General features: G+C 42.1%; 1 protein-coding gene across 3 annotated transcripts in view; it reads left to right on the top strand.

The window, feature by feature from the left end:
- KCNH4 (potassium voltage-gated channel subfamily H member 4) overlaps window positions 1-27003 on the top strand; it is an 86676-nt gene that overhangs the window by 19996 nt on the left and 39677 nt on the right. For all 3 annotated transcript variants that reach the window (XM_060780955.2, XM_060780958.2, XM_060780957.2), the window contains exons 2-3: window positions 19194-19427; window positions 26314-26445. In XM_060780955.2, the coding sequence (XP_060636938.2) occupies window positions 19194-19427; window positions 26314-26445 (366 nt within the window). The remainder of the gene's footprint in view (window positions 1-19193; window positions 19428-26313; window positions 26446-27003) is intronic.

The following is a 27003-nucleotide window of genomic DNA, read 5'->3' as shown; positions in this document are numbered from 1 at the left end:
CCTTTCATTCTTCCCCCACATTCTGAAAGGAAGCTCTACGTTTCCTTAACCATAGGTAAGCTGCTCTGAGCCTTTCAGAGGAAATGTGGGGTCTTAGTCAATAAGTCCAGTTAAAGTTAATGAGAGGAAAAAAATAACTTTCACTGAAGGACCTCTATGCCTTGATAAATTGTATACTAGGCTATGACCTGAAAGCCTCCAGAAAGGGTGGGTCAGCTTTGAAAGAAAGTATATGTCACTTATGTGGTTGTTTCTGCCACCAACACACTATCAATGGCACATCTGTGGCCAAATGGTATGTGGTTTCTGGTTGAACCAGAAGGTGCTAATGCAACCTTCACTGAGCCATGGAAATTACCCAACTTCACTTCATGTCCCCATTCTCTGTAACCTAAAAAGCAGTGAATTTGTGATCTGACTTCATAGTATCATAAAGTTGGAAGAGACCTCGTGGGCCATCCAGTCAGGAAGTTCTTCCTCATGTTCAGATGAAATCTCCTTTCCTGTAGTTTGAAGCCATTGTTCCATATCCTAGTCTTCAGGGTGGCCAAAAACAGGCTTGCTCCCTCCTCCCTATGATTTTCCCTCACATATTTATACATGCCCATCATGTCTCCTCTTAACCTTTTCTTCTGCAGGCTAAACATGCCCAGCTCTTTAAGCCGCTCCTCAGAGGGCTTGTTCTCCAGATTTTTGATCATTTTAGTCGCTCTTCTCTGGACACATTCCAGCTTGTCAACATTTCCTTCAATTGTGGTGCCCAGAATTGGACACAGCATTCCATGTGTGGTCTGACCAAGGCAGAATAGAGGGGTAGCATGACTTCCCTGGATCTAGACACTATATTTCTATTTATGCAGGCCAAAATCCCATTGTCTTTTTTGCCACTGCATGACATTGTTGGCTCATGTTTAACTTGTTGTCCACGAGGACTTCATACATCTTGCTGTTGAGCCAGGCATTCCCCATTCTTTGCATTTCATTTTTTCTGCCTAAGTGGAGTATCTTGCATTTGTTCCTGTTGAACTTCATTCAACTTCCAAGCTCTGCTGCTGCCAGTCAGAGTTGCTAGAGCTTCTGTTGCAGTCATCAAACAAACATCTAGTCCAAAAAATATTATTTTAATGTCCTCAGGAGCTTGATTGAAAAAGAAACCATAACAATATTCCGCGTCCCAGATACGGCTGAATTTGGCCGAAACTTCCTTGTTTCCGTTTCTTACTTCCGTATTACAGCCAAAATTGGAACCTGAATAACAGACTGGGATTTGAGCAGATCGGCATTGGTAAAAGACCTTTTGGACAGCTCCCAATTGATACTTCGAGACTACCAGGCGTCTCTCCCAATGAGCTGCTCTTAGCCCGTGTGCCATCCAAAAGTTCATTTGAGTCCCCTTGGGGTGTGCAGCTCTCCAAGGCTGTGCTGCCAGCTACCCAGCCAGTCTCTCAACATGGATAGTGTGTGTGTGTGTGTGTGTGTGTGTGTGTGTGTGGTGTGTGTGTTGGTGGTGGGGAAGGGGGGGGGGTTCTACACACACTCCGCACACACAAGCTCCTCAGAACCATTGAGAGTACACATTTTAATTCATAGCTATCTAAGCAGTCCCTAATCCCGCATCCTAGAAGCCAAAAACTGGACTTAGCTACAGATGCAAACTATTTTTTGACATACACACACACACTCACAAATACACACTCACTCTTTCTGAATTAATCCAAGCTGTGACCTGAAGTGACCGTGAGTTAAACTCCAGTTGGGTAGGGGTAGGGTGGAAAGAAAGCTCTCTAGCCAGGCCTTGAGAAAAAGCCACAAATAGGAATACAAGTTTCCATTCGAAGGTGGTGGAACCCTTCTCTTTAGTTCTGCATTATGGAGAAAATACTTTGAAATGCCAGAGCATGGAAAAGTGACGTTTTTGGATGCTGACTCCTAAAGTCCCTTATGCACTATTGCTATTGGCTGTGGTGACTAAAGGATTCGGCAAGTTGGATTCTTAAAAGGTAATCCTTTTCACCTCTGGGGGACTTCAGTATGTTGTGCCATTCAAGCCCAGACACAGCTGTAAATCTTACTTGTGGATACTCAGTAATGGCAAAAAGGTATTATTATTACCAAGTCCCAAGGCTGACAACCAGCACTGAAAGCAGAATGTGGGGCTTAGTCCTGGTGCAAATTAAGCTGTGATGCAAATGCAGGAGGACAGGATCCTGCCATTAGAGCCAGGCAGTAGAGGAATAATCTGTGACCCTCCAGATGTTGCGGATTGCAATTCCCATCAGCATCTGCTAGCCTGATTAAGATTAGAAATGATGGCAGAGACAGTTTGCCCAACCCTGCCTTTAAGCAAGGAATACTATGCCACTGGATCCACGTCGTCGCAGCCCTTTTTGCTTTGAATAATCTCAAGGCATTTTAGGGATCAATGTATTGTCGAAGGCTTTCATTTCTGGAATCGCTAGATTGTTGTAGGCTTTTTGGGCTATATGGCCATGTTCTAGAAGCATTCTCGACTAATGTTTCACTTGCATCTATGGCAAGCATCCTCAGAGATTGTGAGGTCTCACAACCTCTGAAGATGCTTGCCATAGATGCAGGTGAAACATCAGGAGAGAATGCTTCTAAAACATGTCTATATAGCCCGAAAATCCTACAGCAATCCATTTTAGGGATCGTCTTCATGGACTAAAAAACTCATAGTCACTTCATAAACACTCTTGATCCTGTCATACGATGTCAGTGATAATTGGTTTGCACGGCATTTCTTTGAGCTTTAATCCATTTCAAAATAACCTTTCCCTTTACCCTAAGAGTCTACAGACTTTTAGGCAGGTAAAATCGCTTCACTGTGTCATTGGGAGGAGGAATTAGTGATGGGCGGAACAGCTGTTGGGAAGTAAGCATTCTCACCAGGAAGTGGTTCTTTCCTGGATTGAATTTTTAAAAACGTAAACAAGGTCTATTTATGTAGATATTTGCATATCAGTATTAGCACATGATGGGGAAAAAACACACAAAAAAGCAAAGAGTGTAGCATGGTTCTCTGGCCAAAAGTAATGCAAAGGATTGCAAATGCGGACTGCCCCCATGACTGTGGTGAATTCAGGAGTTTTGGAAAGGCACGACCTTTTAGAAATCGTAACCTTTTGGAAAACTAGAATCTCCACAGTCTTTTGGAAACATGACCCTTTTGGAGATTAATTGGCACTCACACCATTTGGAATGATCATATCCTTTTTGTAAAGTGTGATCTTCCTGAGAAGAGTTAGGACAATATTCCAGACAAGAAACAATCAGGGACATCTAATCACCTCTCAACAAAGGATTCCCCCAGGCAGTTAGAAGCCACATCTTGAAAACTGCTAGGCCATTAAATGCTAATCAAGGTGGCCAATTGAAACATTCACAACAAACAAGAGTACTTTCTCCCACCCTGGATATTCCACAGATATATAAATCCCATTTTCCTCATTTCCAACAGACCTCACAACCTCCGAGGATACCTGCCATAGATGCAGGTGAAACGTCAGGAGAGAATGCTTCTGAAACATGGCCATACAGACTGAAAAACTTACAACAACCCAGTTAAATACTCATTTGAGCTAATCTTCTCCTTAGTGGTAAATATCCACTAGTATTCATGTAAAGCAAATTAGGTTTCTCAGTTGTTAGACTGATTTACCCAGTTAAATCTCTGAACTGTTAGGAAGAAAGATACGCCAATGCACAAAATATATAGCAGATCTTCAGAAGTGTTATTTCAGTTGCCCAAAATCATCTACTTGGTTTTAAATCATATTTGGTTTTAAATCATGCTCTCAAGAAACCAAAACTAGGTAGTCTTCGTTAAAAGTAACATAGTTGATTTACATACAAACTTCATGTTTTCAGCATATAGGTACATTTCTTATTGGTTCCAATCAGTTCAGCATTTTTAACTGAATTTATTATCTTACTTTGGAATTTTAGTATCTATTTAATTCCCGAATTGTGTTATTCAACATGTGTTGTTATTGATATTGTTTGATTGGTTCTCCTTGTTTTGATTGATCTGTTGATAGTAATAAATTTCATTTAGTATTTATTAATGAAAGGTATTTATTAATGAAAGGAAAGACAGGGCTTTAAAAAGTCACACATATACCCACTATATTTTCTTTACTCTGAGCTTAGTCCTCTTAGGGGTTTTGTTGTTTTGTTTTGTTTTGTTTTTTTGCAGTCCTGCTTCTTGATTCAAAGATGTTTAGATCATAGGATCCAAACTACTTGTTAGGAGCCCCCAATAGCATAATGGATTAAACCCTTGTGCCAGCTAGACTGCTGACCGAAAGGACGGCAGTTCGAATCCTGGGAGCGGGTTGAACTCCCATCTGTCAGCTCCAACTACCCATGCGTGGACATGAGAGAAGCCTCCCATAGGATGGTAAAACATCCGGGCATCCCTTGGGCAGCACCCTTGTAGATTGCCAATCCTCTCACACCAGAAGTGACTTGCAGTTTCTCAATTTGCTCCTACACACACCAAAAAAATTACTTTTTTGTTTTGTTCCTGGTTATATTATGATTCCAAGGTTAAATGATTTTAAACAAACACACAAACAGTAAAGGCAGCTTGGGAAGTGGGTCATCTTTGCATCAAAATGTTTTTCCTGAGTTTTATACCAGGCATGACACAGAAGCTGCTCGTCAGGAAACTGAATTTTAAAACCCTTAACCCTGGTAGTTGTCCATGTGAGAATCTGTAAGCTAAAGGAAATAGACACAAGGAGATTAGCAAAAAAAGAGGATGCAGCAGAAGGATTTTTCGGACAGGGTTAATGAGAAATTGGGCTTTCAAAACTTCATACATCTTTTTGTTTTCTCTCTAGAACAGGCATGGGCAAACTTTGCATTAGCAGCTGAGGGGGAAAAGAAAAGGGCCTGAGGCTGTTAGGAATGGTGGGAGTTGGAGTCCAAACACCTGGAGGGCCAAAGTTTGCCCATGCCTGCTTTAGAAGCTCAAACTGATCTGCATGTAGGAGCAAAACCACGAATGGCATTTTTCAACTCCATCCTGGAAGGCTTTTAGTGCAGGCAATTTAACTTAAATTTAAATGACAATTGAACATAAACTTCATATTTATGTTACATTCTTCCCTTCAGACATAAATGCAGTTAAATTAGATTTTTAGGCTTACTAATTAACTAATTGTTCACTGACTTCTAGTTCTGATTTAATACATGATGCAGCCAAGCAGTTCCTCTACTAGTCTTACTCTCCTTTTCACTAGAAAACAAAGGATGTAGTGTACTGTGTGTGGGGAATGTGTGGCTCACCCATGGAGCAACAGCTCCTATCATCCTTGACTACTTTTCATATTGGATGGGGATCATACGAATTGGAATGCAACACCAATATCTGGTGGGCCACACATTCTCCAGCTGTGGTCTACTGGAAAGCCTGATTTTCTTTGGTATTTCAATAAATCATGTGAGAGTGTTTATTTTACCTTCCCATTCATTTCAAGGCTCTGTGTGAAGAATCACGTCTTGTTGGTTTGTCCCTCTTGGTCATATCTATCTCTTCCCAGTGATTAATAGTGTCCCAGATGATCTTGATTCAAGTTAGAATAGTGATTTGCTTCACATAAATGGTGTGATCTGGACCGATTGAGAAAGTAGACTGATAAACAATCCCATCTTGTGCCCAAAGGTTGCACTAGCAATGGTTACCAGTCAGTGGCAAGATTATTGCCAAGGAGGGCAAAGATTTGGGCCCCATTGGAGGCAGCGCTTTGACCTTGCTGGGCGGAAATCCATAGCCCAAATGTCCTCTTTGGCACCTTCTATACTGAAGGCCATCTGTCTGCCTTGGCACTCCGCCTACCAGCGAGGTGGCAACATCCTACTCAAAATACTGCGCAAAGCATGTTATCAAACAGAGATAACTCATTTAGAAAATGGGAAAAGAGGCAACTGGTTTAAACTGGTGCATTGTCGAGACAGAACTCCATTTGCAAAGATAGAGAATCCATCTAGCAAAACAGTGACACAGTGCTAAACAAAGATCAACATCTCTCTTTTTCTTCAGCATCCCAAGAGATGCTGGTCTTTAGCGGAAGAAAGGAGACAGAAAGATTTCCCATCTGATTTTGTCTTTTAGTGAGAGTGCTTTTTATGGGTCTGGCAGTGCCATAAGGGAAGAGTTTATGGCAGAGGATCAGGGCCTCACTTAGCAGAATAATCAGGATGGGGATGAAGCACAACAGGACTGGCATGCCCTCATTTTGAAACACCACATTTCTTCAATTCTAAGATGCCATTGACAGTAGGATGTGCAATAATTTCGGTACCACCAACAGAAAAAAATGTTTTATATATGTATATATATAAACATCTGTGATTCTAAGAGGCACCCCGTTTTTATAGATGTGGTGAAAAAAGTGCATCTTAGATTTGAAGTAATACAGTAAATCACAGCACCAAAGATGCTCCATTGTCAGACTACGATGCAGGGCAGTTTCTTTATCAGTGGGTTGATGAATTGCATCCAGACTTTAGCTAGAATGATAATGTAGTAGGCTTGTGCATTTTGGCATTCTGGCCTGATACCAGTAGATCATCGCATCCATTTTTGTATGCCTCCCGAAAAAGGACGGATAGCCAGATAGCCCTTTTTGTACCTCAGCTGGAAAATACAACTAGATCCTGGACATTGGTGGTAATGGGGGGACTCCCTGGGCTCCCCTTCCCAGGATTAAAAAGCATCATACTTAAGATAAAACTGTTAAAACTGTTTTTACTCTAGAGGAGATGGGTGCTACTGATGCTGCAGGCACACGGTCTCTCTCTGCATGCAGCTTTCCAAGACATTTTAAGGAGACTTCCCACTTCCAAGGAAGTCAGAATGATGACCTGGAGCTATCCCACCCTGGGCTTCCTTAAAAAGTCCTCCCTTTTCTCTTGATTTGCACTGCAGGCTCTGCTTCGAGTGGTGCCTTTTCCCCCTTCATGCCTTTTTTGCTTCAGGTTAAATGCTTCCTTAAAGCTGTTTCTACTTTCTACTCTAGAGGAAAGGTAACTCAGTTTTCTGAGAATGAGGCTTTTCTTTTTTGCTTGCTGGGATTACTATTATTATTAATAATAATAATTATCTTTTAGAAGTGTTTTTGAAGGAGAGGAAGGGAAGAGAAAAAGAAGCTAAAAGAGTGACTCTCCAAGCCTCCAAACACACACACACACCCGTTCCACACATTCTCTACTCCCAGTCCTAAATAAAAAGAATCAAGAAAATAAAGGAAAATCAAAAAGATTCAAGAAAGAGGCCAAGCCAGAAGCTAAGCCAAAAAATACACTGGAGCCAGGATGCAACTGTGATGCCAAATAGGAGAGGAGGAGTCGTGATCGGCTGCCACATTGTTCCATTATGGATGGGTAAAATGTGACAGCTGGGCCCTTGCCGTTATGGCCATCCAACCATGACAAACAAGCTGGGTTGGCCAAAGGAAACCAACCACTTCGAAGCCATTCACAAGCCTATAAAGTAGCTATTCGGGATTTATCCACAAAGTCACCTGCTTTGATATCTTGTTTAAAATTCTGGATGAAGCCCAGAGCTAATTTGCTACCCTTCTGATATGGGAAACGAAGACCTACCACTACAATGAATCTAGCATGATTTAGGTGTGTTGCTACTTTCCCATCATCAGTTAACATAATGTATAGTATCCAGTAGAGACAATTTGTCTGTCTCTCATTTTCCCAACTTCCCTGCACTTTCCCCATATATTTTATGTTCTATTGAGAGCCAGTGCAGTGTTGTGATTTGGGTATTGGACTGAGGTTCTGGGAGACTAGAGTGTGAATCCCAACTCCGCCATGGAAACCCAGAGGATGATGATGATGTTGATGATGTTGATGATGATGATGGTGATATTTTATTTGTATTCCACCCTATCTCCCCGAGGAGACTCAGGGTGGGTGTGAGAGAAAGAATAAGAGATCCCCAATTCTTATACAGAGTCTGAAAGTACTGCCAATGACTGGGATAGCATCTTGCACCACATCTGGGACAGGAGGCTGTTTTACAGACCTCAGACAGGCTGTGATGTATATACTTTTCTGCCAATGTGGTAGAGTTGTCTGAGGGTTGGATGGGAGTCTTAAGACTTGGAAACCCACTGGATAACCTTGTATAAATGACATTCTCTCAGTGAGGGATGTCACAGCCTAAGATGAAAGCAATGGCAACAGATCTTGCCAAGAAAACCCTGTGATGTCTTATGTTTGTGATACGCTGGGAACAATTTGAGGGCAAATAATATATTCCATGGTTTCACAGCCATAGGGCACGATGCTGTTTAATTTCTTTTTTAAAAATAAATGAGTTTCTAGACCCTCTGGGAATGAAGATACACTTCCGAACAAATGGGCAATGCCTGATGAAATCAGAAACAGGGGGATGCAGTTAAGGAGAGAACGCCTATTTATTTTTCACAGGGAGTGGAGTTCAGATCTTTATATAGTATCTTACTCCTGATGCAGAACACATTATTTAAAATAGATGCACATTTTCCTAAGCAAACCTTGCAGATGCTTTGAATTGCTGCTTCCTCTTTGGTAATATTTTTGGTACACAGACTTAATAGTCAACTAGCACTTGATTCAGTTTGCTCTTTCCATTTAGGATTTGGTTGCAGTGGGTGGAAGGAGAGAAAAAGCATGATCAGCCCATGACATTTTGTTGCATGAGGGAAAGAATAAGATCCCTAATTCTTATACAGAGCCCAAGAGCACAGCCAATGAATGGGGTAGCATCTTGCACCATATCTGGGATAGGAGGCTATTTTACAGACCTCAGGACAGGTTGTGAAGTATATACTATTCTGCCAATCTGGTAGAATTGTCTGAAGGTTAGATGGGAGTTTTAAGACTTGGAAACCCACTGGGTGACCTTGTACTGTATAAATGACATTCTCTCAGCTTTGGAACACATCTCACCATGCTAAAAGAGTGGATGTGGCTCTTAATGAGACATGCCACATTATCACAGGGTGTCTGCACCCTACACCACTGGAGAAATTACACTCTTTAGCCAGTATTGCACCACCTGACATCCACCAGGAAGAAGCAACCAATAGTGAAAGGACCAAGGCATTGACATCTCCGGCCCATCCCCTGTTTGGATATCAGCCAGCACACCAACACCTTAAATCAAGAAATAGTTTTCTAAGATCTACAGAGACACTCGCTGGAACACCCCAGCAAGCAAGAGTCCAAAAGTGACAGGGTAAAAACCCAGAACCTCCATCCATGGCTGATACCAAATGAGAGACTCCCTCCTGGAAACACAGAAGACTGAGCAACTAGGAAGGCATTGAACAGGCTGCTCTTGGGCACCACGAGGTGTAGAGCCAACCTTCAGAAATGGGGCTACAAAGTGGAGTCCACGAGACGCGAGTGCGGAGAAGAGCAAACCACAGACCACATACTACAATGCAGTCTGAGCACTGCCACATGCACAATGGAGGACATTCTCACAGCAATACCATAAGCACTCCAAGTGGCCAGTACTGTCAAAGGACATTTAATATAATGCCAAGTTTTCAAACTCTATGTTTTTTGTTTGTTTGTTTTAAATACAATACAAATGCACCCTGATACAATAAATAAATAAATAGCTTTAGAGAAAGATAATGACAACATTCCTCTGACTTAACCCTGCCAGGAAAACTATTAGAATTGACTTGAAGGTACGTAACAACAACCTCCAACAGGAGATAATGCTTGGGAAGTTCAGGAAAATGCAGCCCATGGGGAGCTGCCCCCTCTGCCTCTCTGCCTCTGCTGCCCAAGGCAGTTGCTTCATTGTGCCTAATGGTAGAGCCGGCCCCAAGAAAGAAAGAAAATATTTATATTGCCTGTATCTCCTCTGGATGTACACTCTTGCCAGTTCATTCATTATCCTGATTTCTCTTCAAGGGTTCTGACAGGGATCAAGTCAGCTTAGGACACATCTCATCCCCCATCACTACCACCCGAGGGGACAGAGGTGGATGTATGTACGCCTAGCTCTAGCAATTGCTGAGTCTCTTGGCAGCAAAGTGCATAGTCAGCCCTAAGATCCAGAGTTATTTGCATCAGGGCGAGGGCTCAGAAGAACAGTGCACACCCTGTGGGCATGTCTATTTTCAGGGATGGAACAGGAGGGCATCAAGAAGGAGATCCGGAGGCAGCCAGAGACAGCCAATGACATGGGTCTTGGAGAACGTCCTTCTCCCCCTTTCTCACCCTCATTGCTATTCCCAGTAGATAGCTGCCACTGGATGCAGACATATCTGGCCTAAATATTTCTGTACTTTTCTATTTCTTCCCCTACCTCTATTTTTTTCTTCCGCCTAACCTGATTAAAAGTTCTGAGGAACACAAAGCATACACATTTCTGTTGTTGTTGTTGTTGTTGTTGTTGTTGTTGTTGTTGTTGTTGTTATCGTCTTAATAAAGATATGGCCCAGCTCTGGATTTTGTTTTTAGTTGTGGTCTAGCATGGTTGTTTTTGACTTTAAGAAGACTTCTGTTTTATTGTGATAGATGGGCCAAATCTATCCATCTCCCACTCTGCTGGCCTCGAAATGTCATCAAATGACATCAAATGGCACTTGACTTGCCTCATCTTACTATCTCACCTGTTAAAAATAAATGCACATAATAGCACATTATTTAAAACTTGCAAAGATAATAAACTCAGTCTCAAAAGAACCCAAAGTACTCTTTGCAGTAAACTGTAGTTCTTATTCTATTGATTCCTTCTGGTCTACTTTTAAATTGTAGTTTCATTAGGAAAAGAGGCCCAGCCTGACTTGCTAAAGAACCAGAATCATGAATGACGCTTTATCGGTGTCTATATTGTACTATACAATTATATTGTAATATTATTACTAATATTACATGTAATATAAAATATATAATTATAATAGCATATTATTATTAGTAGTATTTATTTATATTTATTTATTTCTGTTTCTTCTACCCCGCCCTTCTCACCCCGAAGGGGACTCAGGGTGGCTTACAAAGGCACAAATTCGATGCCAGCATCACATAACATTAGTAAAACAAAATAACATCACTTAAACAGTTTAACAGTTTAACAGTTAAACAACAATTCCTGCATTACAACCCTAAAACCAATACAACCAATAAAACAATACAAACCCAATTACTCCTCATAGACAGTCAGCGTTCGCTATCTCATAGTCCAATTTCCAATTCCACATTGTCAGTCCTGTCAGTCCTAGTCATTTGGTTGTCCTTATCTAGTTGTCAGATTGCCCAAAGGCCTGGTCCCACAACCACGTCTTTATTTTCCTCCTGAAGGAGAGGAGGGATGTTGATGCCCTAATTTCTCTCGGGAGTGAGTTCCACAGGTGAGGGGCCACCACCGAGAAGGCCATGCTCCTCGTCCCCACCAACTTCACTTGTGATAGCGGTGGGGTCGAGAGCAGGGCCTCCCCAGATGATCTCAGACTCCGGGGTGGGACGTAGAGGGAGATACGTTCGGACAGATACACTGGACCGAAACCGTACAGGGTTTTGTAGGTCAAAACCAGCACCTTGAATTGTGCTCGGAACTGAACCGGCAGCCAGTGGAGCTGACACAGCAGGGGGGTGGTTTGCTCCCTGTATGATGCTCCGGTGAGTAGTCTGGCTGCCGCTCGCTGGACCAGTTGAAGTTTCCAAACAGTCTTCAAGGGCAACCCCACGTAGAGTGCATTGCAGTAGTCTATTTGGGATGTAACAAGAGTATGGACCACTGTCCACTGTATTACATGTATTACACTGTACTGTATTACATTATAATATTATAAATATTATATGTATATACAATATATTATATTATATTATATTATATTATATTATATATTAGCATAGCACAGGAGACAAGTATGATCTTCTTGAGAAGAGTTAAAAACTCGCTTGAGTCAACCTTCTACTTAGTGGTAAATACCCACTAGTATTCATGCAGTGTCTGCGGCTGAGTACACATGCCCATACTAAAACAGTGGATGCGGTTCTTAATGAGTCATGCTGCATTATCACAGGATGTCTATGCCCTGCACTACTGAAGAAATTCTACTGTTTAGCTGGTATTGCATCACCTGACATCCGCCAGGAAGTAGCGACCAAAAAGGAAAGGACCAAGGTATTCACATCTCCAGCCCATTCCTTGTTCGAATATCAGCCAGCATGCCAACGCTTTAAATCCAGAAATAATTTTCTAAGATCTACAGACATACTCACAGGAACACATCAGCAAGCAAGAGTCCAAAAGTGGCAGGCTAAAACCCAGAACCTCAAGCCATGGCTGATACTGAATGAGAGACTGCCCCCTGGACACACAAAAGACTGGGCAACTTGGAAGGTGCTGAACAGATTGCACTCTGGCACCATGAGATGCAGAGCCAGACTTAAGAAATGGGGCCACAAAGCGGAGTCCATGACATGCAAATGTGGAGAAGAGCAAACCACAGACCACCTATTACCATGAAGTCTGAGCCCTGCCACATCCACAATGGAGGCAACACCAGAGGCACTCCATGTGGTCAACTAATGGTCAAAGAACATTTAGTATAATGCCATGTTTTTAAACTTTGTGTTTTTTATAAACATTATAGCTGTATCCCTTAGTTCGCTTCTGATATGATAAATAAATAACCCACCAATGTGGCACATGGGTAGGACCACACTTCCATAATTCTGAGCCAACATTTGTGGTGGTTGTTGATAATGAAACTGCAGCCCTGCATTGTCTAGGAAGTATTGGGTTGAGGAGACTGATTCGGGGATTGAAAGGGAGCAACCATCACCCTAATTTGGGCCCAAAAGCAAACAGGAAGACAGCCTAGTAACTGCTATATAAAGCTGATCAAAAACCCAGGCTCCTGTCAGCTGTCCTCCCACAGCATTCTGCACCAACTGAAGCTTCCAGACGTATTTTGAGGGCAGCCCCATATAGAACACATTGCAGCAATCTAATCTCGACGTAAGTAGGGCACGCATAACTGTGACATATTGAGTGTCTTCTACAAAAGGCAGGAGTTGGTGCACCAAATGGGCAGAAATTTGAGTGAAGGAGAGCAAAAGACAACATAGATCTGTATTAAAATATGCATATGCTAGTATAATATACATTGCTGATCATTGAGAAAAATAATTATGGTGTGATTTATATTTGGAAACTACTGACATCTCATTGTATTCATTGAAGTGACCTGTGTGCCTGCTCAGTATTCTGTCTGGGGTTGACCGCTTGTTATCTCTTCTTTGGGTTCTTGATCTTTACACTAAATGTAAAGCTGAACAGCAATTCAAAAAGGACCGTTCTCAGCAAAGCGGAACATACAACCACATTATCCAAAATGCTTACCTGTTCTTTCTTTGCGGCGAGGGCAACCCCATCTGGAATAGCTTTATTCCGATTGGTTGTCCTTCTTTTCAAGCATACTTTCATCTTATCTGAATCATTGTTTGAAAGTATACGTACGTAGATACTCGATTCTTTTTTCTTTACATAACTGATGGCATAGCTATATTCCATTATGCTTTTAATTAAATGAGCAATCACTTTTTGAAGTGGAATACTTGTAACTTTAGTTACTTTTATAGGTAAGGGGAGTGACCTGAATAAATGATGGTGGGGGAGAAATAGCACCTGGTTCAAGCATTGATGCCTTGTGTCAACACCTTGTGCTCGGTTCTGAGTGCTGAGTCAATGACGTGATGGACAGTTACATAACACAGGGGTCAGCTGTACCCCAGTGTACACTGAAGAAAGTTCTCATTATATTGTTTTTGCTTGTAAATGCATAGGGACAGCCCTAGGTAATTTTCAACGGTAAGCAAACAGTATTTTGCCCCCCCCCCCCCAGCCAATCACTGATATATATTTTCTGTTCGTTGTGGGAGTTCTGTGTGCCATATTTGGTTCAATTCCATCATTGGTGGAGTTCAGAATGCTCTTTGATTGTAGGTGAACTATACATCCCAGTAACTATAACTCGCATATGTCAAGGTCTATTTTCCCCCAAGAGCGCCTCAAGAGTGCCCCTGGGCAAAATCAACTATACTGCAAATGCTTACTTTGCGTAATGCGTTGAGCCGCCCCTGTAAATGCATTAAAACCCCTTATGCATGGATTTGATAGCTATAGTTTCATTTATTCAGGTTCCAAAAATACTCTCCCTCCCTGAAATGTTTGTGGGTCCCTCTAGAGCAGGCATGGGAAAACTTCTGCCCTCCAGGGGTTTTGGACTCCAACTCCCATAATTCCTAACAGCCTATCTGCAGTTAGGAATTGTGGGCGTTGAAGTCCAAAACACCCGGAGGGCCGAAGTTTGCCTGCGCCTGTTCTAGATATTCCAGTTCAATTTTGCTATATGCTTCCAGCCCAAGTACAGGCATTCCCTCAGTTACAAACATCCAACTTACAAACAACTCATAATTAAGGACAGGGGTGAAACAATAGCAAGTGAGATAAATTTTTCCTTGGAAAGGAAATTCACTCTTTCAAGAGCTATCATTGGGGAAAATGTGTCTCCACTGAATTTTATTTATTTATTTCAGGCTTTTATATCCCGTCCTATCTCAACCTCCGCAGAGGGACTCAGAACGGCCAACAAATCGGGACCCCATAGTGCCCATGCCAGAAACATAAATATACAATTTAACAGCAGTATAACAATAAACAGTGTAAAACAGTGTAAAGCAGCATAAAACAATATACAAACAATCAAGCAGTCACCGGTTTGAATCATCATCCAAGGGGCAGTCAGTCAGTTCTATAAAAGTTGTCATGTCAGCAAGTCAATCTAATCTACAAAAGCCCGATCCCATAGCCAGGATTTCACTTGTTTCCAGAAAGTCAAGAGGGATGCAGCAGATCTAATTTCACTTAAGAGGGAGTTCCATAGTCAAGGGGCCACCACAAAAAAGGCCCTGTCCCTTGTCCCCACCAGACGCAATTGCAACAATGGGGGAACAACGAGCAGGGTCTCCCCAAATGATCTTAGGGCCCTAAGTAGATCATAGCAGGAGATACATTTGGACAAGTAAACTTTACCAGTGCTTGCTTCCACAACAAGCCAAAATTTCCAAAATCCAATTCTCACAGGGACAAAAAGTGAGGTGAAATTTTCTGAACACAGGCACAGACAACTATCCAAAGTGTGTGTTTCTGTCTGTCTGTCTGTCTGTCTGTCTGTCTGTCTGTCTGTCTGTCTATCTATCTATCTATCTATCTATCTGGAGTTAGGAGCCTCCCACTCTGGACATTCCACAGATATATAAACTTACTTGCCCAGTTTCCAACAGACCTCACAACCTCTGAGGATGCCTGCTATAGATGTGGGCAAAACGTCAGGAGAGAATGCTTCAGAACATGGCCATACAGCCTGGAAAACTCACAGCAACCCAATCTATGACATGTCGGTGCATTTTGACCAAGGTTTTTGGGTGGTTTTAATGTTATCCTTTGCCACAAAAAAAACCCTATTTGTCAGTTAAAAAGATATGAGTTGCCTAAAAGAACTTGGAGGCTGCAAAAAATACAATTTAATACAGTTTCAAACCGACATTGGAGAAAATGGTTTGACTGTGCTGATTATTACATAGGAAATCCTTGAACTAGTTTGATTCTAGATGGTGACTACACAAATTGCAGAGTATTGCCGTGCATTAAGGGCTTTCTTTGGCATACTTTTGTTGGGATTTGTTGACTGGCCACCGCAATGTAAAAGCTAACTTCAAATTACATTAAATGGTCAGTTTAGATAGGGCCTGTATGTGGATCGCGGATCATACGCTGCCTTTATCTACCTTTATCCTCTCTATCTCACTAAAGCCTAGCGTTCCATATTGTCAGAGATCAGAAAGGCAACATGATCAGTGTAAACAAAAGAGATTTAGTCAGCTTTCCAAAGGCCTCTTGGGACAGGTGAGCACATATGAGCCTCCGGAGGGAAGGAGTTCCATTAGGAAGGTGACATAACAAGAAACAGCTACGAATGCGAAACCTGTGAGGCAGAAACACAAAGCAAGGTCTTTCTCTATTGCCTTTGTCTCCAGTCTTGATAGACAAAGGGTCCTGTGTTTGGCTTTACAAATGTGGTATTGGTCTAAGTACTGACAATGGTACAGAAGGCCCACGAAAAACTTTATTTGGAGAGTGTGTCATAGAGGGAAGTACAGAACCTTGTACCTATCTATTTGTTTTGATCAGATCTTGGGGGGAAACATATTGGTTGGAGGATTCTGGGTGTAGCGATCCAATAAATTCATCTTTCCAGGTTTCGTTTTGGTGAAAGAAAGACACATGCTCTGTCGGAGCCCTTTAATTTTAAGTTTGTGTGGGCAGCTTGCAGGACTGATTTAATTTTAAGTGTTTCTCTTTAATTTTAAGTTTGTGTAGGCTGCTGGCAGGAGCTCCTTGCTGAGGCTGAAGAACTACTTGATACATGCTCAGAGGTTTTTAAAAAAATATATTTTATGTAACATGATTTAATGGGCTGGAGAGAGGCCATGCCTCTGAAAGATCTTTTCTCTGCTAATGGGACAAATGCACAAAGTGTCAGAGATACCAATATTCATTGTAATGGCATCACATAGTTACTTACTTAGGCGCTTAGCATCACATAGTTACTTACTTAGTTGCTTCTGGTGTGAGAGAATTGGCTGTCTGCAAGGATGTTGCCCAGGGGACACCTGGATGATTTCATATTTTTATCTTCCTTGTGGGAGGCTTCTCTCATGTCCCCGCATGAGGAGCTGGAGCTCATAGAGGGAGCTCATCCGCTTCTCCTCGGATTCGAACCTGCGACCTGTCGGTCTTCAGTCCTGCCGGCACAGGGTTTTAACCCACTGCGCCACCGGGGGCTCCTGTTGTTGTCCAAGTATGATGATCCTCCAAGTATAGTAGTGTCTTGGCGGTGGATATGTAGGTGACTGTAGAGCCCTGTTCTTGACCCAGATGTTCTTCCACAGTGAGAACAACAGTTTCCAGGTGGAAGGCAGTCCCGGTTGGTTTGATGTGCCTTCCTCTTGGCATGTTTCTCCCTTTTGGCCTCCATTTGTGCCTCTTCAAATTCCACAGCACTGCTGGTCACAGCTGACCTCCAGCTAGAGCGCTCAAGGGCCAGGTCTTCCCAGTTCTTGGTGTCAATGCCATAGTTTTTAAGGTTAGCTTTAAGCCCATCTTTAAATCTCTTTTCCTGTCATTCTTGAGTTGGGAGTATAGTAACTGCTTTGGGAGACGGTGATTGGGCATTCGGACAGCATAGCCAGTCCAGCAGAGTTGATGGGGTAGGAGCATCGCTTCAGTGCTGGTGGTCTTTGCTTTTTCCATCACACTGGCATTTGTCTGCCTGTCTTCCGTTATGGATTATGTCCACAAATGGCACTAACCGTAATGGTGGAATGAGTGTTGCGGAGTTTAAAAAATCTATCAAAACCCTTACCAGTCTGCTTTTCTGTAGGAAAGAGTGGGATGATATGCACACACTCATGAGCAACAATCCCCCTTCTTAACTGCCTTCAAAACTTGGGATGAGAGCAGGCTACTATCTGTCTTTATTTATTTATTTATTTATTTATTTATTTATTTATTTACTGTATTTGTATATTGTCTTTCTCAGCCCATAGGCGACTCAAGGTGTTTGACAGGGCAAAATTCAATGCTTACAATGTCATAAATACAATTAAAAACATAACATATAATAAAAACTAAACACATCAATAAAATATAAATTCATAGTGTCTCCTTGTTAAAAATGTTGTCCGGACTCATTGTCTAGTCGTTCCATTTTCCTGTGTCAGTTACTCTGCATTTGCAAACGCTTGTTCAAAAAGCCACGTCTTGACTTTTTCCCGGAATGTTAAAAGGGAGGTGGCTGATCTAATTTCGACATAATATCTTTATATCTATACAATATCTTTAGCTTTGGTTATGCTGATGGATGGGTATGGCTAAAGGATAGACAGGACAGGTTATAATTCAGAAGCAGAGAATGTGTGCATTATATTCAAATGTTGCCTCCTTCATTGAAATCCTGCTGTTTTGATAAGCTGAAAAACCAACAGAATTAAAAAAAACTTTTTCCTGCTTCTTCTGCAGGAAGAGGCATCTCCAGGTCATAATAACATATCCTCCAGCTGTCTCAGTTTAGTAGTACAGCCTGATGTAATTGCCTATCATTCCACGTCTTCAGTACCTGTAAAAATATACCATTTTTTTCTTTCCTCTTCCCATTTCCCACTCTTTTTTCCGTGTCAGGAGCAACTTGAGATACTGCAAGTTGCTTCTGGTGTGAGAGAATTGGCCGTCTCCAAGGATGTTGCCCTGGGGACACCTGGATGGTTTTGATGGGTTTTTTTTTTTGTGAGAAGCTTCTCTCATGTCCCTGCATGGGGAGCTGGAACTGACAGAGGGAGCTCATCTGCACTCTCCCTGAATTCGAACCTGCGGTTTGAATTAACCCAGCAGGAGGGAGAGAAATAGGTTGAATCTTGCCCTTATCAGTAAGTTTGGGCAAAAGCAAGTTCATATGTTCATCATTAATAGCTTTTCCCATTTTGACCACACTCCAATATGGCTTGACCATGGGTCCCAGTTTTCATGTGTGAAATATTGGAGAGTTTTTTTTTAAAAAAAAAAATTTGATTGAAATTTCCAAATAGACACCATCAGAAAAAGATTTTTTTTTAAAATGATACTAATAAAAATATTAAAATTAAAAAATAATAATATTAATGAAAGAAAATAGAATAAAAAAGAGAGAGAAAAGAGAAAGAAAGAAAGAAAGAAAGAAAGAAAGAAATGTACTTCCAAGCTCTTCCCATACTGGTAATTCATAATTTCCCAAAATCCTCAGTATTATTTTGTCCTCCTCGGGTATATCCTTTGACGGCGTAGACTTCTAATAGTTAAACTGGCTATATTATTAACATTTTCTTCTCTCTTTCCATATAATATTGGAGAGTTTTTAATAAGCCACTGAAGCAAAACCATCTAAATTTCTCTCCCCCCCCCCCCCCACTTTAGACTACAGTTCCCACAATCTGCTGGAACAGTTATCTCCTCCCGCCCCACCCCAAAGTATCGTTTCCACACTCTTTCTGTGTTGACATAATAACTCAGGGCCATAGTCTCTCTTCTCTGCTCTTCACAGACAGCAACTTCCTCCTGGCCAATGCTCAGGTGCACCGTGGGTTCCCCATCGTCTACTGCTCAGACGGCTTCTGCGACCTCACTGGCTTTGCCCGGACAGAAGTCATGCAGAAGAACTGCAGCTGCCGCTTCCTCTATGGCAGCGACACCAGCGAAGCTGTTTTGCAGCGCATCGAGAAAGTGTTGGAAGGAAAACAGGAGTACCAAACGGAAGTCTGCTTTTACAAGAAGGGCGGTGAGTTTGTGAACAACTTTTGTAGAGTGGTACCCAATGGGATCCAAGTACAGGAATGTAAACAGAATCAGGTTTACACCTCTTGTCTTGCATGTGACTGTGTTTTTTCAATCCAACCAAGAGGCAAACAGTGGTGACTAACTCATCTACAGATCATGCTCGAAGTGGCAAAAACACGTAGAAAGGGAGCATGAGTGCCTAGCCCTATCTTGAAACCGAAATACTAGAAAGCAGCTTCCTCGAGGGTGATGCCCTCCTTATGTATTGGAATACAACTCCTATCATATATGGGGAACATCTCCATTCTATCTGTGGTTGATGTATGCTAGCAGATCTAGAGGACACCAACCTGTAAATGGCCATGTTGAGATCACCAGTGGAGAATGACAGTGGTTATAATCCAACACATTTAGCTGTATGGATCTGTTTAAGATTTGGCCTATCACATTGCAATCTGTAGAATGCAATATTGTGTCTAGACCAGAGGTGAGAACCTGTGGCGCTACATATGGCCTCCAAACTGTTTCTTGTGTCGCCCAAAGTTGCTTCAAAGCCACCAGATTCTTCTATTGAGGATTGTGGATTATGTCCACAAATACCATCTAAGTTGGCCATGGCATCAGGCTTCAAAATATACCCCCAGACTCTCCTGACCTATAGCAAATGAAAATATCAGAAAGAATTAACTTATAAACCCAGATCTGTGAACTGAAGGAAAACTTCTGAGGTTCCTACTCAGCTGGTTTTTCAACTGAAGGTATGCATCTACAACCCACATTAGAGCTATGAGGAGTAACAACCTTCCCTTCTCTAATGACATCATTTGCTTTGGATATTAGTGCAAATACTGGTGGCGCAGCAGGTTAAACCACTGAGCTGCTGAACTTGCTGACTGAAAGGTTAGTGGTTCAAATCCAGGAAGTGGGGTGAGCTCCTGTTGTTGGCCTCAGATCCTGTCAACCTAGCAGTTCAAAAACATGCAAATGTGAGTAGGTATTGCTTCTGTGGGAAGGTAACTGCACTCCATACAGGCATGCTGGTCAAATGACCTTGGAAGTGTCTATGGATAACGCCGGCTCTTCAGTTTAGAAATGGAGAGGAGTACCACCCCACAGAGTCAGACACAGTTAGACTTAATATCAAGGGAAAACCAGCCACTATAAATATCTATAAACTACATCACTGTTTTTAAAAAGTACTCCTAAAAAAGTATATTATTACTGTTATTATTTAATTCTTTGTTATCTATTGCGTACATTTCCAGAGCTTAGACATAAAGCCTAAACTCCAAAAAAAAAATGAAAACAAAAGAAAGCTCCAAAAATAGTCCCAAGCATTGAAACAAACAAACAAAAACAACTCAACATCAAAAAGGATGAAACTCAAACAGTTGCCAAAGGAAAAATGTAATGTATTAATAAAAATTAACCGAATGGCTATTTTTGGAAAATAAACTGCGTAAGAAACAGAGCCTTCAAAAAGGAATTGGTGGAGCTAGCTTACAAGAGCCAATATTGGCATTCCTGAGATCCCCAGCCAGAGTCAGGTGCACAATAGTAGATTTCAGGTAGGTTGGAAGCTGATATATTCCATGGCAGTAGGGCACTGAATCCATTCCAGGCTTTATTTGAAATTTTAAAATGCTATCAACTGAAATGTATACTTAGGCCCCTTCCACACAGCTGAATAAAATCCCCTATTTTCTGTTTTGAACTGGAACATAGGGTAGTGTGGACTCAGATAACCCAGTTCAAAGCGGATACTGTGGGATTTTCTGCCTTGATATTCTGGATTATGTGGCTGTGTGGAAGGGCCCGAAAGCACCTTTAAGATCAGGTCTAAAAGCCAGAATAAATTCTCCACCATACTGACATAGGAATCACCACCTGCCTTTTGTGAACATACAAGAACGAAAACTTTTAACCACAGGGCTTGGCACAGGGAGTTGTGATCACTACTAAATCCAAGGGCCCTTCCACACAGCCTTATATTCCAGAATATCAAGGCAGAAAATCCCACAATATCTGCTTCGAGCTGGGCTATCTGAGTCCACACTCAGATATCGTAGAATATTCTGCCTTGATATTCTGGGCTGTGTGGAAGGGCCCCCAGTTTGTAAGTCATTCCACATGATAACCCACTCCAGTTGTTCTCTAATCCCTCTTCTTAACAGCATGACGGGGTGTGTTGCTTTTAAAATGTTCCTCTTATCAGATAATTGGATGCCAGAAATCCTTGCTAACCTGCTATCAAGAGTCAGTCCTAAGCAACCTTCTGTCAGTCACCGGTTTAAAGACTTGGATAGCATTGGTAATAAAAAAAGCGGGGATGCTTAGTTTCTAGATTAGGAGTGTTTCTTTGTACTTGCACTTTTCTTATGAACTCTTTTTTAGACTCCTGTACAATGTTTTTCCTTGTCTGATGATATTTACACTTCTCCCTGATCAAGGCATTAGCGGAAATTGTGACATAATTAATTTGTGTTGGCAGATGTCTTTTGATATCTGTTTGGGGCTGAACACTTTTTTAGCGTGCTCTTTCCTTTTTAAAAAAAATAATCAAAACTCCTACTGTGCTTTTTGTTCTCTCATAGAATCATAGAATCATAGAATCATAGAATCATAGAGTTGGAAGAGACCTCATGGGCCATCCAGTCCAACCCCCTGCCAAGAAGCAGGAATATTGCATTCAAATCACCCCTGACAAATGGCCATCCAGCCTCTGCTTAAAAGCTTCCAAAGAAGGAGCCTCCACCACACTCCGGGGCAGAGAGTTCCACTGCTGAACGGCTCTCACAGTCAGGAAGTTCTTCCTAATGTTCAGATGGAATCTCCTCTCTTGTAGTTTGAAGCCATTGTTCCGCGTCCTGGTCTCCAAGGAAGCAGAAAACAAGCTTGCTCCCTCCTCCCTGTGGCTTCCTCTCACATATTTATACATGGCTATCATATCTCCTCTCAGCCTTCTCTTCTTCAGGCTAAACATGCCCAGTTCCCTAAGCCGCTCCTCATAGGGCTTGTTCTCCAGACCCTTGATCATTTTAGTCGCCCTCCTCTGGACACTTTCCAGCTTGTCAACATCTCTCTTGAATTGTGGTGCCCAGAATTGGACACAATATTCCAGATGTGGTCTAACCAAAGCAGAATAGAGGGGCAGCATTACTTCCTTAGATCTAGACACTATGCTTCTATTGATGCAGGCCAAAATCCCATTGGCTTTTTTTGCCGCCACATCACATTGTTGGCTCATGTTTAACTTGTTGTCCACGAGGACTCCAAGATCTTTTTCACACGTACTGCTCTCGAGCCAGGCGTCCCCCATTCTGTATCTTTGCATTTCATTTTTTCTGCCAAAGTGGAGTATCTTGCATTTGTCACTGTTGAACTTCATTTTGTTAGTTTTGGCCCATCTCTCTAATCTGTCAAGATCGTTTTGAATTCTGCTCCTGTCCTCTGGACTATTGGCTATCCCTCCCAATTTGGTGTCGTCTGCAAACTTGATGATCATGCCTTCTAGCCCTTCATCTAAGTCATTAATAAAGATGTTGAACAGGACTGGGCCCAGGACGGAGCCCTGCGGCACTCCGCTCGTCACTTCTTTCCAAGATGAAGAGGAAGCATTAGTGAGCACTCTCTGTGTTCGTCCACTTAACCAATTACAGATCCACCTCACCGTAGTTTTGCCTAGCCCACATTGGACTAGTTTCCTTGCCAGAAGGTCATGGGTGACCTTGTCGAAGGCCTTACTGAAATCCAGGTACGCTACATCCACGGCATTCCCCGCATCTACCCAGCTTGTAGCTCTATCGAAGAAAGAGATCAGATTAGTCTGGCATGACTTGTTTTTGATAAATCCATGTTGACTATTAGCGATGACTGCATTTGTTTCTAAGTGTTTGCAGACCACTTCCTTAACAATCTTTTCCAGAATCTTGCCCGGTATCGACGTGAGGCTGACCGGACGGTAGTTGTTTGGGTCGTCCTTTTTTCCCTTCTTGAAGATTGGGACCACATTGGCCCTCCTCCAATCTGCTGGAACTTCTCCCGTTCTCCAAGAACTCTCAAAGATGGTTGCCAATGGTTCCGAAATGACTTCCGCTAGTTCCTTCAATACTCTGGGGTGTAGTTGATCTGGCCCTGGGGACTTGAACTCATTAAGAGCGGCCAGGTATTCCTGGACGACTTCTTTCCCAATTTGGGGTTGGATGTCCTCCAATCCCTCATCCACTCCATCTTGCTGAGGTTGAAGACTCTCTTTTTGTGAGAAGACCGAGGCAAAGAAGGCATTAAGTAGTTCTGCCTTTTCCCTATCCCCTGTCAGCATTACCCCATCTTCTCCTCGAAGAGGTCCTATCGCCTCCTTGTTTTTCCTTTTTCTACTGACATAAGAATAGAAGCCCTTTTTATTGTTTTTAATGTCCCTGGCAAGTCTGAGCTCGTTTTTTGCTTTAGCCTTGCGGACCTTTTCCCTACAGGTGTTGGCTATTTGTTTGAATTCTTCTTTGGTGATTTCTCCCTTTTTCCACTTCTTGTGCATGTCTCTTTTGTGTCTCAGCACAGTTAGAAGTTCTTTGGACATCCATTCTGGCTTCTTTGCACTTGTCCTATTTTTTCTCTTTGTTGGCACGGTTTGCAATTGCGCCTTGAGTATTTCACTCTTGAGAAATTCCCATCCATCCGTAGCTCCCTTGTCTTTTAGTATCTGTGTCCACGGAATGCTGCTCAGCGTTTCCTTCATTTTTTGGAAATCAGCTCTCCTAAAGTCCAAAATGCGGGTTTGACTTGTCTTAGTTTCGGCCTTCCTTTGTACCTCAAATTGCAGGAGCACATGGTCACTTGCCCCTAAGGATCCTACCACTTCGACCGCATCGATCAGGTCCTCCGCATTTGTTAGGATGAGATCAAGAGTAGCCAATCCCCTTGTTGCCTCTTCTACCTTCTGGACCATGAAATTGTCTGCAAGGCAAGCGAGGAATTTGTTGGACCTTGTGCTCTTGGCCGAGTTTGTTTTCCAGCAAATATCGGGATAGTTGAAATCGCCCATGACTACTACATCTCTTTTCTGTGCCTGCTTGGTCAACTGTTGGCAGAAGACTTCATCACGATCTTCCTCCTGGCTTGGGGGTCTGTAGTAGACGCCTACAACGACATCTTTTTGAGTCCCAGTTCCCTTGATTCTTATCCAGATGATTTCAAGCTGGTTTCCCAGATTGCTGTCTTGAATTTCTTGTGCAGCATAAGAAATTCTCTCTCTCTCTCTCTCTCTCTCTCTCTGGAGGTACATCCAAACCTAGGCATTCAATATGTATTTACAAAGCAGTTTTAATTTGAGTCATATCATAGCAGTTGTGTTCAGCCCAAATCAACATCAGGGTGGTTCTATAATGTTTGTTTTTCAGGGAGCATTTGAGTATGAGTAGAATTATTTATTTATTGTGTCAGAAGCAAATTGAGAATATGGTTATAATGTATAGAAAAACCATAAAACATAAACAAAGTTAAAAACTTGTAATTATACTAGTAGAATGCTATCCTATGATCAAAAGCAATACTATTTTTCCTTTAAAAACCCACAACTCCGAGGAAAGGTGCCATTCTGCAAATATGGGCCGCTTCCAGACAGCACTAAATCACGGGTTTTAAATGGGCAAAAATCCTGGGACTTCAGAAGAGGTCCATATACAGACCTGTTGTTCACGGGATTTCTGCCTCTGTTGTCCAAACTTGATGCTTTGTTGCAATATTTAGAGGCTTCAAAGATGGCCGCTGTGGGATTTCCACCAGAAACTTTGGCTTTAAAAAAAACCAAAACCTCAAGATGCAGAGAATCACTGCAGCGAATAACAGCAAAAGTTCCATTTTTTGTCCTAGCCAGAAAAAATGTGCCCTCCACATGTTTCATGAAGTTTCTGGCAAACAAACAAAGTTTTTGCCTTCTACTCAAGTGTCACATTCTTTTTGGGACCCAACCAATCAGGAACAGACATCTAAAACCCCGGGAACAAACCCAGATTAAAAATACCATGATTTCCGATTGCACAGACATACAGACATGCAAAGATCCACACATTCTGCTCAAAACTGTGATATTCCCTTACCTGGAAATCTTACATTTTTTGCCATTTGTGGCGATTGCTTCTGCGTTTTGAGGGAATGGCATTTGACCACCCTCCTGTTTGCTGTGGAAGCTCCTGGGATAAAGGTACTGTCTGGACTGGCCCATGGAAAGTTGACCCATTCCTATGAGATCTTTTAGACCGAGTGTTTTAAGTCCATGGTGTTTTCCCTACTCTAAGCTTAAGGAGAATTGCACAAAAAGATGTGTTGGGGGTCAGTAAATCCTGAAACTTCAGGCTATCCTGAAAAACAGAGGAGTAAAGAAAGTTGCTGATGAACACGGCAGGGATTATGTGTGTGTGGGAGTGGGGCCGATCTTTTCTTAGGGTTGGTTAATATTTACAGAGGCCCTAAACATAAACAGTCACAGCTGGTGGCTTTGATGCGAATTTTCTATAGATTTTAGACTAAACTTTAAAGGAACTATTGGAAGTACTGAGCCCTCTCCCCAAAAGAGGTTCTGCACCTTCAATGGTGGTTTTAAAGTTCAGACTAAAACTCAGAATAGATTCAATGCTTGAGTGACATGGGAGCCACCAGCTGCATGCCATTCTGAAGTATGTGAAGTTTAAGAAGCCCGGGAGCTTCTAAAACTCACAAATGTATATTATTCTAATTGATATTTTCATTTTTTGCATTGTGTTGTTAAATTTAGAGGCTTTCAACCGCAGTTAACTTGGTTTGTGTATCATTATTATCTTCGCCCCTCCAACATACACACATGATGCAGAAGACTTACGAAATTTTGTTCTTTTGCCTTTCCCTGTGTGCAGGAACACCCTTTTGGTGCCTATTGGACATTGTACCTATCAAGAATGAAAAAGGAGAGGTGGTTCTTTTCCTCTTCTCCTTCAAGGATATCACTGACGGCCGTGGGAAGAGTCAGCCCAGCGAGAAAAAGGATGGTGAGTGGGCACTACTGGGGAAATGAGTTGGGATTGCCAAGCATCTTACAGGGGACATACAGGAGAGAAGGAGATTGTGTGGTGATGGTCAGGGTGACTGCAGAACTCACCAGTTTTTGGATGACACCTCTCAGAAATCACCCTGTGGCCAAGATAACCATATGGTTATCATAATTACAGTGCCAAAAAAAGCAATGTAACCAAGCTCCAGGCAGCAAGGCATATAGCGTAAGGGATCTACCTTAAGACAGTGTTTAGCTATGAACCAATCTGAAACATTCCATTAAAAAGGAAAGGAGAAAGTGCACGACTTCCTCCTTTTGTGTGGTTTCATACGGGATTCTCATAGCCAAGATGGTGGTTGGCTTCTGTGAGCCTTTTCTAATGAGGGAAGATGTGTATTATTTCTTGTGGGGCACATATGCCTCCTTTTAGTGAAATCATATCTCCATTGAAAATGGAGGCATGTACAAATTTTTCCCCTCTTCTTATTTTTGGCACTATCTGGAAGTTGAAAAAGGGATATAACTCAGGGTCCTTCCACACACCCATATAACT

This window comes from Anolis sagrei, chromosome 6 (assembly GCF_037176765.1).
Source record: "Anolis sagrei isolate rAnoSag1 chromosome 6, rAnoSag1.mat, whole genome shotgun sequence".
NCBI classification, from domain to species: domain Eukaryota; kingdom Metazoa; phylum Chordata; class Lepidosauria; order Squamata; family Dactyloidae; genus Anolis; species Anolis sagrei.
Note: the sequence above shows the minus strand (reverse complement) of the source record. Positions and strands in the feature narration are given on the sequence as shown.